The sequence below is a fragment of the Cherax quadricarinatus genome, chromosome 14 (genome assembly GCF_038502225.1).
Source record: "Cherax quadricarinatus isolate ZL_2023a chromosome 14, ASM3850222v1, whole genome shotgun sequence".
In the NCBI taxonomy this organism is placed as follows: domain Eukaryota; kingdom Metazoa; phylum Arthropoda; class Malacostraca; order Decapoda; family Parastacidae; genus Cherax; species Cherax quadricarinatus.
The window spans coordinates 11,767,993-11,783,494 of NC_091305.1; the positions used below are offsets into that span (position 1 = coordinate 11,767,993).

General features: G+C 38.1%; 1 protein-coding gene across 2 annotated transcripts in view; it reads left to right on the forward strand.

Moving 5' to 3' along the window:
• Positions 1 to 15,502, forward strand: part of LOC128698663 (MAM and LDL-receptor class A domain-containing protein 2-like) — a 382,606-nt gene that overhangs the window by 192,180 nt on the left and 174,924 nt on the right. For both annotated transcript variants that reach the window (XM_070084851.1, XM_070084850.1), the window contains exons 33-35: positions 1,917 to 2,112; positions 9,805 to 9,994; positions 11,977 to 12,177. In XM_070084851.1, the coding sequence (XP_069940952.1) occupies positions 1,917 to 2,112; positions 9,805 to 9,994; positions 11,977 to 12,177 (587 nt within the window). The remainder of the gene's footprint in view (positions 1 to 1,916; positions 2,113 to 9,804; positions 9,995 to 11,976; positions 12,178 to 15,502) is intronic.

The window sequence follows — 15,502 nt, forward strand, 5'->3', positions numbered from 1 at the left end:
TGGACTTCCAGCAAGCGTGCGTGAGCGTGTTAGATAGGAGTGAATGGAGACGAATGGTACTTGGGACCTGACGATCTGTTGGAGTGTGAGCAGGGTAATATTTAGTGAAGGGATTCAGGGAAACCGGTTATTTTCATATAGTCGGACTTGAGTCCTGGAAATGGGAAGTACAATGCCTGCACTTTAAAGGAGGGGTTTGGGATATTGGCAGTTTGGAGGGATATGTTGTGTGTCTTTATATGTGTATGCTTCTAAACTGTTGTATTCTGAGCACCTCTGCAAAAACAGTGATAATGTGCGAGTGTGGTGAAAGTGTTGAATGATGATGAAAGTATTTTCTTTTTGGGGATTTTCTTTCTTTTTTTTTTGGGTCACCCTGCCTTGGTGGGAAACGGCCGACTTGTTGAAAAAAAAAAAAAAAGACTCTTGAATATACCAGGTAAAATGTATAGTAGCATTAATATTGAAAGAATTAAGAGTAAAATAAAGAGTAGGATCACAGATGAACAAGGAGGTTTTAGGAAGGGTAGGTGATGTATAGACCAGGTGTTTACATTGAATCATATAAGTGAACAATAGTTAGATAAAAGTAAGAAAGTTTTCATTGCATTTATGGATTTAGAAAAGGCATATGATACAGTTGATAGGGAAGGAATGTGGCAGATATTGCAAGTGTATGTTATAGGTGGCAGGTTACTGAAAGCAGTTAAAGGGTCTTTGTAAAGATAATAAGGCTCAGGTTAGGATATGTAAAAGAGAGAGATTATTTTCCAGTAAAAGTAGGCCTTGGACAGGAATGTATGATGTTGACTTGGTTGTTTAACTTATTTATAAATGGAGTTGTAAAAGAAGTGAATGCTAGTGTGATGGGGAGAGGTGTAGGATTAAAATGCATAAAATCTAATATAAAGTGGGAATTGTAACAGTTGCTTTTTGCCAATGACACTGTGCTTGTGGGAAATTCTAAAGAGAAATTGCAGAAGTTGATGGGTGAATTTGGGAGGGTATGTAAAAAAAGGAAATTAAAAGTGAATATAAGAAAGAACAAAGTAATGAAGGTAACAAAAAATTTAGGTAATGAAAGATTAGATTTCAGATTGGGAGTATGGAAGAGGTAAATGTGTTTATATATTTAGAAAGTATAGAAGAAATAAATGTGTTCAGATATATAGAAGTGGACTTGTCGGTGGATTGGTCTGTGCCATATATATATTATTGAGTAACATACTTAGGTTACATGGTGAGGTTGGAGCCATCCATGTCAGAGCTTTCATTACTTAGCTGATTTCTTTAATATTTGTTTGTTGTGAGACCATGTTTAAAATGCAGATCATTGAAAAATGAATGATAGTTGATGAAGCGATGACCTTGAGAAGCCAGGGTGGACACCTTGCTTTGTGACACTACAAGTTTAGCATCTTCATATGAATTTAGTAACAATAATAATAATGACTTCCTGTATTGCAAAATAATAGCCTGTCTTCTAGCTGTCCAAAGATTGATCTGGTACATGATAATAAAATTATCGACATTCTAGTGTTGAAGGTCATGCAGCAGTAGTTTCCCATCTAAGCCAGGTCAAAGTGAGAGATGAGTCACTTTGCACTTTCCTCTACCTAATCCGAGACTAGAGCAAATCTGTTTCTAGCTTTTTGTTTTGCAACTTAGCACTAATTTTCTTAACTGCCTTGCTTGTAATATCCACTGCACAGTTGTACTGTACATAGTTACTACAGCCAAATTTCACTTTCAGGATATTAGCTTAATAGCTGAGTTTAAATCTCTTCCATTCATTCTCACCCCAGCTCCATTAGTAATGTCAGGCTGTGTATAAATCATCATTTGTGATTTCTTGGAAACATACCTCAATCTGTAAAGCTGTTATATTTTCTTTTATGATCTGTTTATTTTACTAGGTTTGTGTATCAAAGGACTATGTATGTGATATGGGTGATCATTGTGGATTTGGTGAAGATGAGACTGATGAAGTGTGTGATGGTTACCACCGCATATCATTAGAAGATACTTCACTTGGCTGGTTAATACAAGGCAAAAATGGCATTGATGATGACACTGATTGGTTCTTTGGGACAGGATCATCAACTTTTATTGGTAATATCTTTATATGACTAATTCACCATAATTATTTGGAACTCAGTATATTGATTTGACATAACAATATCATTGAGAAAGGAAAACTTACATGAGGGAAAATTTGGGAAAAAATGATTGTCTGTATATTTTGACCTCCAGATGAGGTTCTTTTCAGCAGATACCAAGGAATGAGGAGAAAGACCGGGTATTTATAGGGGTAGGGGGAGAGGGTGATTTTTTGCCAGTTGAGTGGGGCATCACATTAGGGTGGAGCTTCTTGAATTTTCAAGGTGCTTGATGGCATCTCATAGTAGACTGCCTCTTTAGAGACATGAAGCTGTTCAGGTGACCTTTCATGTTGGACTTATCTTAATTGGGATTGTGAGACTTATGTAACATAAGATGTTTAGAACAAAAAAAAAATGGAAGAGCACTACAATGGGCATGCTGTCCCATGCTAGGCTTTTCTTGTTCACACTCCGAAGGAGGCTGGGTAAAGGTTGGAAACTGATTTTCTTTATTTTTGAAGAGTGTTGACTGAATAAATGGATGTAATTGGCAGTGTGTGTGAATTTTCTGTTCACTGTGAATTCCAAGCTTTCGTCATTTTTGATAACTAACACATTAAAAAAAGATAATTTATTAATAGTTTATGTTTTTCCCATTCTGCTTTGAATTTGATGGATAGTGCTACAGTGCTTGTCATTAAAAGTATGTTGGGTGAAAGGCACCAGCATAACTCAGTGTCCAATGTAATGTCCCATGTTGATATGCTTGTCAGTGAGACAAAAATTATGTTGGCCTTTCAATTTGAAGTGGGATGTTTCAGGATTTCCTAAGGCTACGGGCTGCATCTTAAGTGTCTTCTAAGCTTGTATGGAGGATGGTTTTGTGTCTGTGGTACCCCTGCACCTTGTGAGCTTGAGGGCTGAGTTTGTCTGATATTATTGGCTCTTGACAAATTAATATGGGCAGGATTAAGTCACTGATGTAAGAGACAATTGTGACGATCATCAGATTGCACAAAGCAGGCCATCAAATGAAAGAAGGAGTAGAAGTCACTATTGTGTGTGAGCATTCAGTGAGGACGTGGTTGCATTGGTTCCTTAAGGACAGTGTTAATGATGTCCACATCAAAAGCACATCAAGAGAAACCTCATAAATGTCCTCAGTAATGTTATCTGTCAAATGTACCCAGAATTGATTTGTTAGCATTTGCCTCAGTCTTTTGCACAGTGTGTTGCTAGGTTTTTATGCAGTACAGTGTTCCTTACCACACCATGAAATCTATTGTTCAGATGCTTCCTGCTTGTGAGGTACCCTTCTTCAATAACTGGTCAGGATATTCCCCAGACTTGAACCCCATTGAGATCCTCTAGCCTATGATAGAGAACTATTAGGGGATGGATATCAGTCCACTCTCACGGCATTAGAAAGCCGTCCTCAGGTTGGGGGGGGAGGAGACACTTCACCCCAGGAAACCCTGAAGAATGTGTGTTTATCACTTCCTAGATGTTTGAAGATGTTCTAAAGAGCAACGGATGATCTGTTTTGTGGTCATGGTTTTAGAGTGGAAGCCAGCATACTTTAATTATGAGCACTAAAAGATTAAGTAAATGGACAGTAAATATATCATCCTCATATCAAAACTAAATCATACCTAGTAGTTTGATTTTGAGAAGTATAATTGATTCAAAGTGTTCCTTACATAAACTACACGGCACTGGTGAGAGTGGGCTGCTCATGTTATACCCATTAAACAATAGGTATAACATGAGAATACTCCATTGACAGAGAAGGCATTGGTGGAAACATAATTTAGTTGATTTTCTGTATCTTGAAAATATATCTGGAGAGGGTTTTAGGGGTCAACGCCCCAGCATCCCAGTCTGTGACCAAGCCTTATGGTGGATCAGGGCCTGATTAACCAGGCTGTTACTGCTGGCCACATGTAGACTGACGTATGAGCCACAGCCCAGCTGGTCAGGTACTTACTTTAGGTGCCTGTCTAATGCCTTCTTGAAGACAGCCAGGGGTCTGTTGGTAATCCCCTTATGTATGCTGGGAGGCAGTTGAACAGTCTTGGGTCCCCTGACACTTATTGTGTTATCTCTTAGCATGCTAGTGGCACCCCTGCTTTTCATGGGAGGGATGTTGCACTGCCTGCAGAGTCTTTTGCTTTTGTAAGGAGTGATTGTCATGTGCAAATTTGGTACTAATCCCTCTAGGATTTTCATGGTGTATATTATCATGTATCTTTCCCACCTGCATTCCAGGGAATACAAGTCAAAGAACTTAAACCATTCCCAGTAATTTAGGTGTTTTATCATACTTATGTATGTCATGAACGCTCTGTTCACTCTCCAGGTCAGCAATTTCACCTGTCTTGAAAGGCGCCGTTGGTGTACAGCAGTATTCCAGGCTAGAGAGAACAAACAGTTTGAAGAGAATCATCATGGGCTTGGCATCCCTACTTTTGAAGGTTCTCATTATCCATCCCATCATTTTTCTAGCAGATGTGGTGGATACATTGTTGTTATCTTTGAAAGTGAGATCCTCTGACATTATCACTCCCAGGTCCTTCACATTAATTTTTCGCTCTACTGTGTCGTTACAATTTGCTTTATACTCCGATACAGTTTTAATTTCCTCAGGTTTTCCATATCGGAGTAATTGAAATTTTTCTTCATTGAACTTCATATTGTTTTCTGTGGCCCAGTTAAAGATTTGGTTGACATCCGCATGGAGTCTTACAGTGTCTTCATTGGAGAACATTGTCATGCAAACTCAGGTGTTAGACATGAGGATGAGAAACAGGATGGGAGTGAGTATTGTGCCTTGTGGAACAGAGCTTTTCACTGTGGCTGCCTCAGACATTACTCTGTTTACTATTACTCTTTGTGTTATATTTGTTAGGAAGCTATAGATCCATCTACCAACTTTTCCCATTATTCATTTTTCACGTGTTTTGTATGCTATTACACCCTGGTCATATTTGTCAAAGGCTTTTGCAAAATCTGTGTATACTACATCTGCATTTTGTTTGTCCTCTAGAGCATCCAAGACCTTAGATAAGATAAGATAAGATAAAGTTTATTTCTTTGTAAAAGTTACAATGTATAATTACAATTTTGATTTGCAAAGTACAAAGATAGCCACTATCATGCTGGGGCATTTTGGGCAGACTAATCCTAATACATAGTAACTATACTTAAAACTAGACAAGAAGTAGTGGTTAACTGTTTAACAATCTTATTTAAACAATCTTATTTAAACATGTGTGTAGTAAGGTGGAGTAAGGTTCTATTAAATAATCTTGAAATTACACACAAAGTCTATATTACAAGTAATGGTTCAGGTGGTAATATTTTATGAATTGGCAGAATTAAAAGCCTAGAGGTTACATAGTAAAACTAATTAGCAGATGTTTTGGTTGATTTGGTTAATATTGAGAGATAAGATGATATTTTAGCAAAGTCCTAGTGATCCAGTAGTTGGGACAGGCAGGAGTGGCTTGCTCTAAACCCATGTTGCCCTGGGTTGTGTAACTGATGGGTATCTAGATGGGTGGAAATCTTGCTTCTTAGATCCTTTTCAAAGATTTTTATGATATGAGATGTTAGCATTATTGGTCTGTAATTCTTTGCTATTGCTTTATGCCTTCTTTGTGGAATTGGGCTGTGTCTGTTGTTGTAAGTGACTGGGATGATCCCTGTGTCCATGCTCCCTCTCCATAGAATGCTAAAGGAACATGATAGGGGCTTCTTGCAGTTCTTGATGAACATGGAGTTCCACTAGTCTGAGCCTGGGGCAGAGTGCATGGGCATGTCATTTATTGCCTTTTTGGAGTCATGTGGTGTCAGTATAATATCAGAGGTGTTTGAATTGACCAGATTCTGAGTCTCAATCATAAAAATTAATTTAGGTTGTCGACTCAGTCTGGTTAATGGCTCAATGAACACTGAGTCATACTGGGCCATATCTCACTCATTTCCTTGCTGTCAGCTGTGCAGGTCCTGTCTTGTTTAAGCAAGGGTCCAATATTGGATGTTGTGTTGGCCTTTGATTTGGCATAAAAAAAGAAATATTTTGGTCCTTTTTCAGTTTCATTTATGACTTTTAGTTGTTCCTGAGTTTCTTGTCTTCTGTATGATTCTTTAAATTTAAGTTCAATATTTGCTATTTCTCTGCCCAGTGCCTCCCTTCGTTTTTCAGATATGCTGGCCCCTTTCAGCAGCTCTGTGATTCTTCACCAACAACTGTATAAGGAGCATCTCTCTCTTTCTAGTTTATATTTTCTCTACCTTTTTCTTAAAATAATATGCCTTGAGCATACCTCAAGTGCCACAGAGTTAATTTTTTCTAGGCAGAGGTGTCATCTGAATACATTCATGACCCTAAAAAGAGGAGCCCGCTATGAGATGTCATTAAGCACTTTAAAGTTCTGCCTCAACAACAAGATGATCCACTCAGCAAGAAACCACCCACTCTCCCTACAACTATAAATACCTGGTCTCTCTCCTTCTTGTATATTTGTTGAAGAGGACTTCACCTGTAGTTAGAAACATGAAAAACCAGTCTTCCTTTTGTTGTCTCATGCAGTTTTTCCTCTTGCATTAATAATTAGTGATTACTAAAAATTGAAAGTGTATTATAAGTATCAGTTTGCATTAAATTTTAATACATGATTATCAATATATCAAAAAGCTAAAATTGGTTGCAGTGCTTAATGTATGTTTTTTGTTAAAGTCAAATTAGATCAATATTTGATCCCAAGATCAAATCTGATTGCCTCCTATTTCCCCAGTCACTGTATAACCCCTAGGTTAAAGAGACCCTTTGAGAATGGGTGATATAAAATTTTTGAAAAAAAGGTAAAAATCTGAGAAACAGTCCCTTAAATTTCTCCTCCTTGTGAGCATCATTTTAGTTTTTAAATTATTTCACTGCTACAGTTTTAAGTATCTTAATAGCTCATTGCAAAGATTGATTTGTGTTGTCACTGCTTGAATCACATTAGTTAAAATATGCACAGGTAGACAAAGTTTGTACGTACAGTATAAATTTAAATTTTTTTTTGTGTGTGTGCATGTGTTATGTCCATTAATATGAAATGTTAGTGAAATTTGCATTCTGGCAATTGCAGATTATTTCCATGTGTGTAGCCATAACAACAACTCAGAGCTTCAGTGTTTGGCTATAGCCACACATATTTAAGTGGTATCTCTGCCCTAGGCATTACCCATGAATAAAATACAGTGGTACCCCGAGTTTCGGCCATAATTCGTTTCAGAAGGCTGCTCGAGTGTTGTTACCGAATGAATTTGTTCCCATAAGGAATAATGTAAATTAGATTAGTCCATTTCAGACCCCTAAAAATACACTTACAAAAGCACTTAAAATAATACACTTACATAATTGTTCGAGTTGGGAGCTGTTCGAAACTCAGGGTACCACTGTAATCAGGCTGGGTTAAGTACCTGCCAGTGAGTATAAGTACTTTTTACTGGCATTTAGGAATGTCATTAGGTCACCCATGCTGATGGATGCATCCTTTCCAAGATATGATACTATGTATCACAAATGACACCCCTTACCCTATACCACTCTTTAATATATCCTTACCTCACCTAACACACACAGCCAACCACCTTAAACCTTTAATAACCCAACAAAAAGCTGCTGTGCAGATGATTATCAGCTCCTGTGCTAGACAGCACACCCCACCACTTTTCAAAAGTCTGAACTTGCTAAATATACGAGACTTACACTCATATTATTGTGGCTTCTACATATACAGAACATTAAATTCCATTATAAATCCTCCATGTAAACTACTACTTGACAGTTACAACAGAATGCACAGTCACAATACAAGGCATAAGACACTCTTCAACATCCCTCGTGTCAGTCTCACACTACGCAAAAATGCTATGCACATAAAGGGCCCAAAGATCTGGAACTCGCTACCAGAACTGGTAAAGGATCCTCTGACTACTTATAAATTTAGGACTTTGCTACAAAAATCATCCTATCTCTCATTACTAACCAAATCAACCAAAACAACTGCTAATTAGTTATATTATATGACCTCTAGACTTTTAAACTTCTGCCAATCCATGAAATATTACTGCCTGAACATTAATTGTAAAACATTTGTATTGTTTTTATTATGTGTAACTTCAAGATTATTATTCTTATAAACCTCCACCTTGACTACTTCGCATTAGTATTAAGATTATATGCGATTGTAATAAAGTTAACTGCTATTATCTTGTCTAGCTTTAAGTAATTGTTGCGTATGTACTAGGATTAGTCTGCCCGAAATGCCCCAGCATGATAGTGGCTTTCTTTGTACTTAGCAAACCAAAGTTGTAATTACACATTGTAACCTTTACAAAGAAATAAACCTTTATCTTTATCTTTATAGCTACTATATTGTGTCTTGTGCTCCTGATGGGTGAAAGAATGTCTCTGATTGTGAAGGTTTTCCCTATTTGATGTGTTTTCCCAGTTGCATTTTAAATTTACTTGCTCTTTTTTATTTTTTTATTATCACACTGGCCGATTCCCACCAAGGCAGGGTGGCCCGAAAAAGAAAAACTTTCACCATCATTCACTCCATCACTGTCTTGCCAGAAGGGTGTTTTACACTACAGTTTTTAAACTACAACATTAACACCCCTCCTTCAGAGTGCAGGCACTGTACTTCCCATCTCCAGGACTCAAGTCCGGCCTGCCAGTTTCCCTGAACCCCTTCATAAATGTTACTTTGCTCACACTCCAACAGCACGTCAAGTATTAAAAACCATTTGTCTCCATTCACTCCTATCAAACACGCTCACGCATGCCTGCTGGAAGTCCAAGCCCCTCGCACACAAAACCTCCTTTACCCTCTCCCTCCAACCTTTCCTAGGCCGACTCCTATTCCTTTAATTGTTTGAGCAGGTAAACTTATTTTTTCAGAGGATAATCATTCTCAGAAATTATGTAATTCTTTTTTTATGATAAATTTGCAAGCTTAAAGTTGTATCATCTTACTGTATTTATGTAATACCGTACAGATCTGTTAGAACTTACAAACCATGTAGCCTCCATTTATGATAAGTTCTGCAAATAGAAATTAATATATCTTGATTCATCTTTTAGTTTATGCTTTATGAGTTTGTCTTGTTAAATAACATTTACATTATTTTCTGTCATATAAAACACCTTTAAATTTGATTCATCCAAATTTAAGGCTTTGTTTTTCTAAAAAAAAAAAGCATCTAGTGTACATTATCATGCATGCACTGGAGTTTACCTCTACTGCTACCACAGTTATACGGGCTATATAAGATGAAAGGTGTTTTTTGGGCTTAGTTTTTAGGGGAGAAACATTGCATTTTTTATGACAAAATGTTTTGATTTTCTTTGTGAATAACACTGAACCAGTTAGAGTAACTTTACAGAAATAAAATGCTTTCTGTTCTCACTAAGGCCACTGGATACAGTGTCCATCAAGAATTTGCAGGTATTGTGTTCTTTATGGCAAATAGTTGACCAGTGTAAACTTATATTAAAGATCATTTCAAAATGTGTTCTATTACATATTAAATACAATGGCTTCCAAGAAAAATACAGATTTATATTAGATCTATATGTATTTTAATTACAGATAACTTATTACTGTACAACATTTGTTTCTCAAAAAATTGTTCTCTCTGACAGATGTAGCCCCAAATTTTGATCATACCCTGTGGAATCCTGAGGGTCATTTCCTGTATTTGGATGTGCCAGAGGGTGAGGTTCAGGTGGCACAGCTCCTGAGTCAGTACCTGGAAGGAGGACCTCAGTGTAGCTTTATCTTCTACTACAACATGTATGGTTCTGGCTTTGGAAATCTCTCAGTTATACTGCGGTAATATATTAAACTTTTCAAGTTCAGCTATATTAGTTAATATTTTCATGCTACCTATATAACTAAAAACTTGGTTTCATATGTATATTTACCCACACTAGGTCTTAGATCTTCACAATATTTATTTAGCCCTTTCAGCCCCAGTGATTTAGTAGGGAGCCACCAAGTTCATGCGTGTAGATTTACGAGTAATTACCTCAGTGGTTCATATAGCAATACCAGAAGCTTTTCTTCATTCTTTTAACTATGAATACATGATTTCTCGTATGGTAAACAGGTATTTTATGCAAAGTTACTGTACATCCATTCAAGTTTTTGTGAAAAGTTATACACCCATCAAGGAAAAGTGTGGATCAACCTTTTTATTATTCTTTCTTTCTTTCAACACATCGGCCGTATCCCACCAAGGCAGGGTGGCCCAAAAAGAAAAACGAAAGTTTCTCTTTTTAAATTTAGTAATTTATACAGGAGAAGGGGTTACTAGGCCCTTGCTCCCGGTATTTTAGTCACCTCTTACAACACGCATGGCTTACGGAGGAAGAATTCTGTTCCACTTCCCCATGGAGATAAGAGGAAGTAAACAAGAACAAGAACTAGAAAGAAAATAGAAGAAAATCCAGAGGGGTGTGTATATATATGCTTGTACATGTATGTGTGGTGTAACCTAAGTCCTAAGTGTAAGTAGAAGTAGCAAGATGTACCTGAAATCTTGCATGTTTATGAGACAAAAAATACACCAGCAATCCTACCATCATGTAAAGCAATTACAGGTTTCCGTTTGACACTTACTTGGCAGGACGGTAGTACCTCCCTGGGTGGTTGCTGTCTACCAACCTACTACGTACAATTAGTATTATTATTATTATTAATATATTTTTTTCTTTTTTACCTCAATGGCTATCTCCTGCCAAGGCAGGGTGATCCAAGGAAGAAAACACATACACCATTATTCATTAAATTACTATCTTGCCAGAAGGGTGCCAGCATCACCATTCAGATTATCCCCCAGCTGCAATATCTCCACTCTTCTTTCAGAGTGCAGAAACTGCCCTTCCCATTCACAGGACTCTTGTCCAGCTAACTGGTTATCCTGAGTCCCTACAGTCAAGCACCATAAATTTGGAATCTACTGCTTTGGAGACTGAACATTAATTTTGATTCTTATAAAATGATTTGGTTTTCTGGTTGAGAGGTGGTCTGATACTCTGGAATAAATTTGGTCAGCTGTATTAGAATTCCAGTCCCTAAGCATTTGATCCAAGTGTGGTATCAGGGCAACTCGCCCTTTAAGCATCCTGCAAATGATGGTACAGCACTATTCAGTGCACAGAATTCCATTCAAGGCAGAAGAGCTAGAAGAGTTGGAAAGCGTACAGAGATCTTTTACATAGTGCCATTAAAGCATTTAAATTATAGAGAATGCTTAAAGTTCTTGAAATGTACTTTCTTGAATGAAGAAGAGAGAGACCTGATAATATACTACTGTATATGCATGCAAGATACTTGAAGCTATTATAAACTAATTATTTATGAATCACCCTGATATTACTGATATGGATATCTAATATTACATAATTCCACAGGTTGATTGAATTAGTTCAGCTCGCATCACTCTGTGGCTACCTATAGATGTAAATATTGTGGAAAATAACTTTGATGTGGGCTATTTTTTCATTGTGTTTGTAATGTTTTGCCTTTTAAATTTCTCTAAGATTTCATGGATTCTATAGTTTTTTTGGTTACTTAGATTCATTTGATCATAAGTTCAGAATACTTGCCATCTCAAACTAATGGTACTTGACTAGTTTTTATTGGGGTTTAGAGAGATAGTGGAAGCGTAAATGTGCCGGTTGTGGCCTAGTAAGTCACCAGAACACCACCACAGAAAAGTAATTTACAATACAGTATTTGTAGAAGTAACACATTTTATTTTAATACCTATGTAAATAAAAATTTCAATTATGATTTCAAATTCATTGCAGCCAGGATTATGGGCCAACAGTGACACTACTTGATATGCAAAGCAATGATAATCAAATGTCAGGTGTGTGGCAAAGAGCACACTTGACTGAAGAAATGCTACCCGATGAAGGTGCCTTCCAAATTATTTTGCAGGGCAAGTCCAAGAACAATCATCAAGGAACCATTGCACTTGACGACTTCGTATTTCATTCTGATTGCAGGTTGGACTTAAACATCAGTAAAATTTTTGATACCCTCTTCTAGATTACCATATTTAAAATTAAATTGTATAACTAAAATTTTTCTTTATCATTATAAAAATAGATAATTTGTAGCAGCTACAACATTGCAGTATTGTATATTTTGCCATCATTTAAGATATTTTTAATATATAATGACACTTTATTATACTTTTACTTTGTAAAATAATTTTTTTTAGTTAAAAACAAATTGTAAATTCTACAAGTACAGGTTTCCCTGAATCCCTTCACAAAAATGTTACCTTGCTCACATTCCTAAAAACCGTTTACCTCTACTCATGTCAAACACCTTTACACATGCCTGCTGGATGTCCAAGCCTCTTGCACACAAAACCTCCTTTGCCCCCTCCCTCCAACCTTCCTTGGTTGACCCCTTCCCCACCATCCCTCAACTGCTGATTTATATACCATCCAAGTTATCCTAATTTTTACCATCTTCTCTAAACGTCCAAACCCCATCAACAAGCCCTCTTCAGCCATCTAGATAATACTTTTAATAACACTTCATAACCTAATTTTTAAACTTCTAATTCTCTGAATAATATTCACACAGGCTCTGGTGGCCTGGTGGTTAACGCTCTCGCTTCACACGGTGAGGGCCTGGGTTCGATTCCCAGCCAGAGTAGAAACATTGGACGTGTTTCTTTCCACCTGTTGTCTATGTTCCCCATCAGTAAAATGGGTACCTGGGTGTTAGTCGACTGGTGTGGGTCGCATCCTGGGACACTGACCTAAGGAGGCCTGGTCACAGACCGGGCCGCGGGGGCGTTGACCCCCGGAACTCTCTCCAGATAAACTCCAGATAAACTCCAGATACACTGCCCCTCAGATACAATATCTCCACTGCCTACAGCTTCCTCTTCACTGCAATATTCACAATCCATGCTTTTCACCTATATGAAAGTGTTGGTAACACTGTGCTCTCATACATTCCCCTTTTTTGTTCCCATGCATAATATTATTTGTCTCCACAGTTGCCTCAGTGCACCACCCACCTTTTTCCCCTCATCAGTTGTATAGTTCCCTTCATTGGCTCGCCTTCTTTGTAATTAATATTTTATAACATGCAAACCACACATTGTAAGCTTTACATGGAAATAAAAATTTTGATTTGATTTTGATTTGACATGTCCAATAAGTCCACTCCCAAATATCTGAACACATTCACTTCCTCCATTCTCCCTCCTTCCAGTCTGATATTAAATCTTTCACTACCTAATTTTTTTGTTACTCTCGTCACCTTGCTCTTTCCAGTGTTCACTTTTAATTTCCGTCTTTTACGTACCTTCCCAAATTCATCCACCAACTTCCCTTCAGAATTTCACCAAAGCACCATGTCATTGGCAAAAAGCAACTGTGACAACTCCCACTTTGTATGAGATGATTTTTTATCTTTCCATCCCACACCTCTTCCCAGCACACTAGCATTCAATGTTTTTTACAACCCCATCTATAAAGATGGTTAATAATCATGGTGACATCATGCATTCCTGTCTAAGGCCTACTTTTATTGGAAAATAATCTCCCTCTCTCCTACATACCCTAACCTGAGCCTCTTCATCCTCATAAAAACTCTTAACTGCTTTATGTAGCCTACCACCCATTCCACACACTTGCAACATCTGCCACATTGCTCCCCTATCCACCTTACCATGTGTTTCATCAAAATCCACAAATGAAACAAAATCTTCCTTACCCAATAAATAACAAAAAAAAGCACAATACCGTGACTGGAATGATACACAAATAACCCGCACATAGAAGACAACGTTTCGGTCTGACTTGGACCATTTACAAAGTCACACTAACGAGAAGTAGAGCAGGACGGGTATATATAGGCAGGAAGAGGTGGTGGTAGTAGTAGTAGTAGTAGTAGTAGTAGTAGTAGTAGTAGTAGTAGTAGTAGTGGTGGTAGTGGTAGTAGTAGTAGTAGTGGTAGTAGTAGTTGTGGAGATGGATGTAGAAATGGGGAAGTAGGGAGGAGGAGCCAGTCAAATACAAAGAAAGGGGAGCACTGCAAGGGAGCTAGGTGCCCACAGAGGGAGAGCGAGAACACAGAGGTGGGGGGGAAGGGAAATAATGAAATAAATAATGAAGGAACAGAAACACAAGATAGAAGAAAGAAAGGCAACCCAGAAGAGAAAAAAGGAAAGAGGAAAGGGAAAGAGGGAGAAGAAGAAAAAAGGAGGAATCAGGTTAAGTCACGGGTGTTCTGAAGTTTGGAGCATTTTACAATGTAGTGGGAGAGGAAGGCATCTACAGAGACGAAGCCAGGACTAAGATTCATACAAGGAAAGTTGTGTATTAGGGAGGATTCAACCAGATGGTGACTGTTAAAGTTGGAAGTAGGGAAGACAGTTTTAGCAGAAGACCAGTCAGTAGGATGGCTGTGATCTCTGACATGACAGAAAAGACGATTGTTAGTGTCGGCAAGCCTAACACAATTTTTGTGCTCCCTAAGTCCGTCAGAAAGAGATGGGCCCGTTTCTCCAAAGTATTGAAGAGGACAGGAGGAGCAAGAAATAGAGTAGACACCAGAAACATCTGTAGAGGAAGGAGAGGTATGAATGAGATTAGTGCGAAGAGTGTTAGTCTGGCGGAAAGTGAGCTTGATGTCTAAGGAACGGAGAGAATTGTTGAGATTAGAAAGACCGGAAATGTAAGGAAGGCAGAGGACAGAAGAGTTCCCAGGAGTAGAGAGTTTGGGAGAGAAGAAATTACGTTTAGCACGTGAGAGGGCAGAGTCTGTGAAATGGGAAGGGTAGCCAAGATGGGAAAATGAATTATGAAGAGTGGAAATTTCTGCTGGAAGGAACTTAGGATCACAGATGTGTCGTCATAAGCTCCTCTCTTCTATGTGCGAGTTATTTGTGTATCGTTCCAGTTACGGTATTGTGCCTGTTTTTGTTATTTATGGACCCCGCAGTTAAACATCATATTCTTTCCAACTTTTTTAATGTTCTTCCCTCTTTTAAACTCCTCTTTTGATCTTATGAGGCTGCTCTTATTGCTACCCGGCATCGTAAGAGTCAGCTTCGCTTCCTACGTGACTATCTTGCTGAACAAGTTCTGCCCCCTTCCTTCTCCCATTTCCTGAAACCCAACCCACTGGGCACTCCCTTTCCTGATCATGCCCGTCTCCTACTTCAACAACTAATTCTTTCTGCTAAGTCTCAGGTTGAAGATGCCTTCTTTACTTTCTGTCAGCGTCAACGTGCTCTACTTGGCGGCTCTACCACAAGATCTCTGTAACCTTCTCTCTACCATTGCCTTTGACACTGCTCGC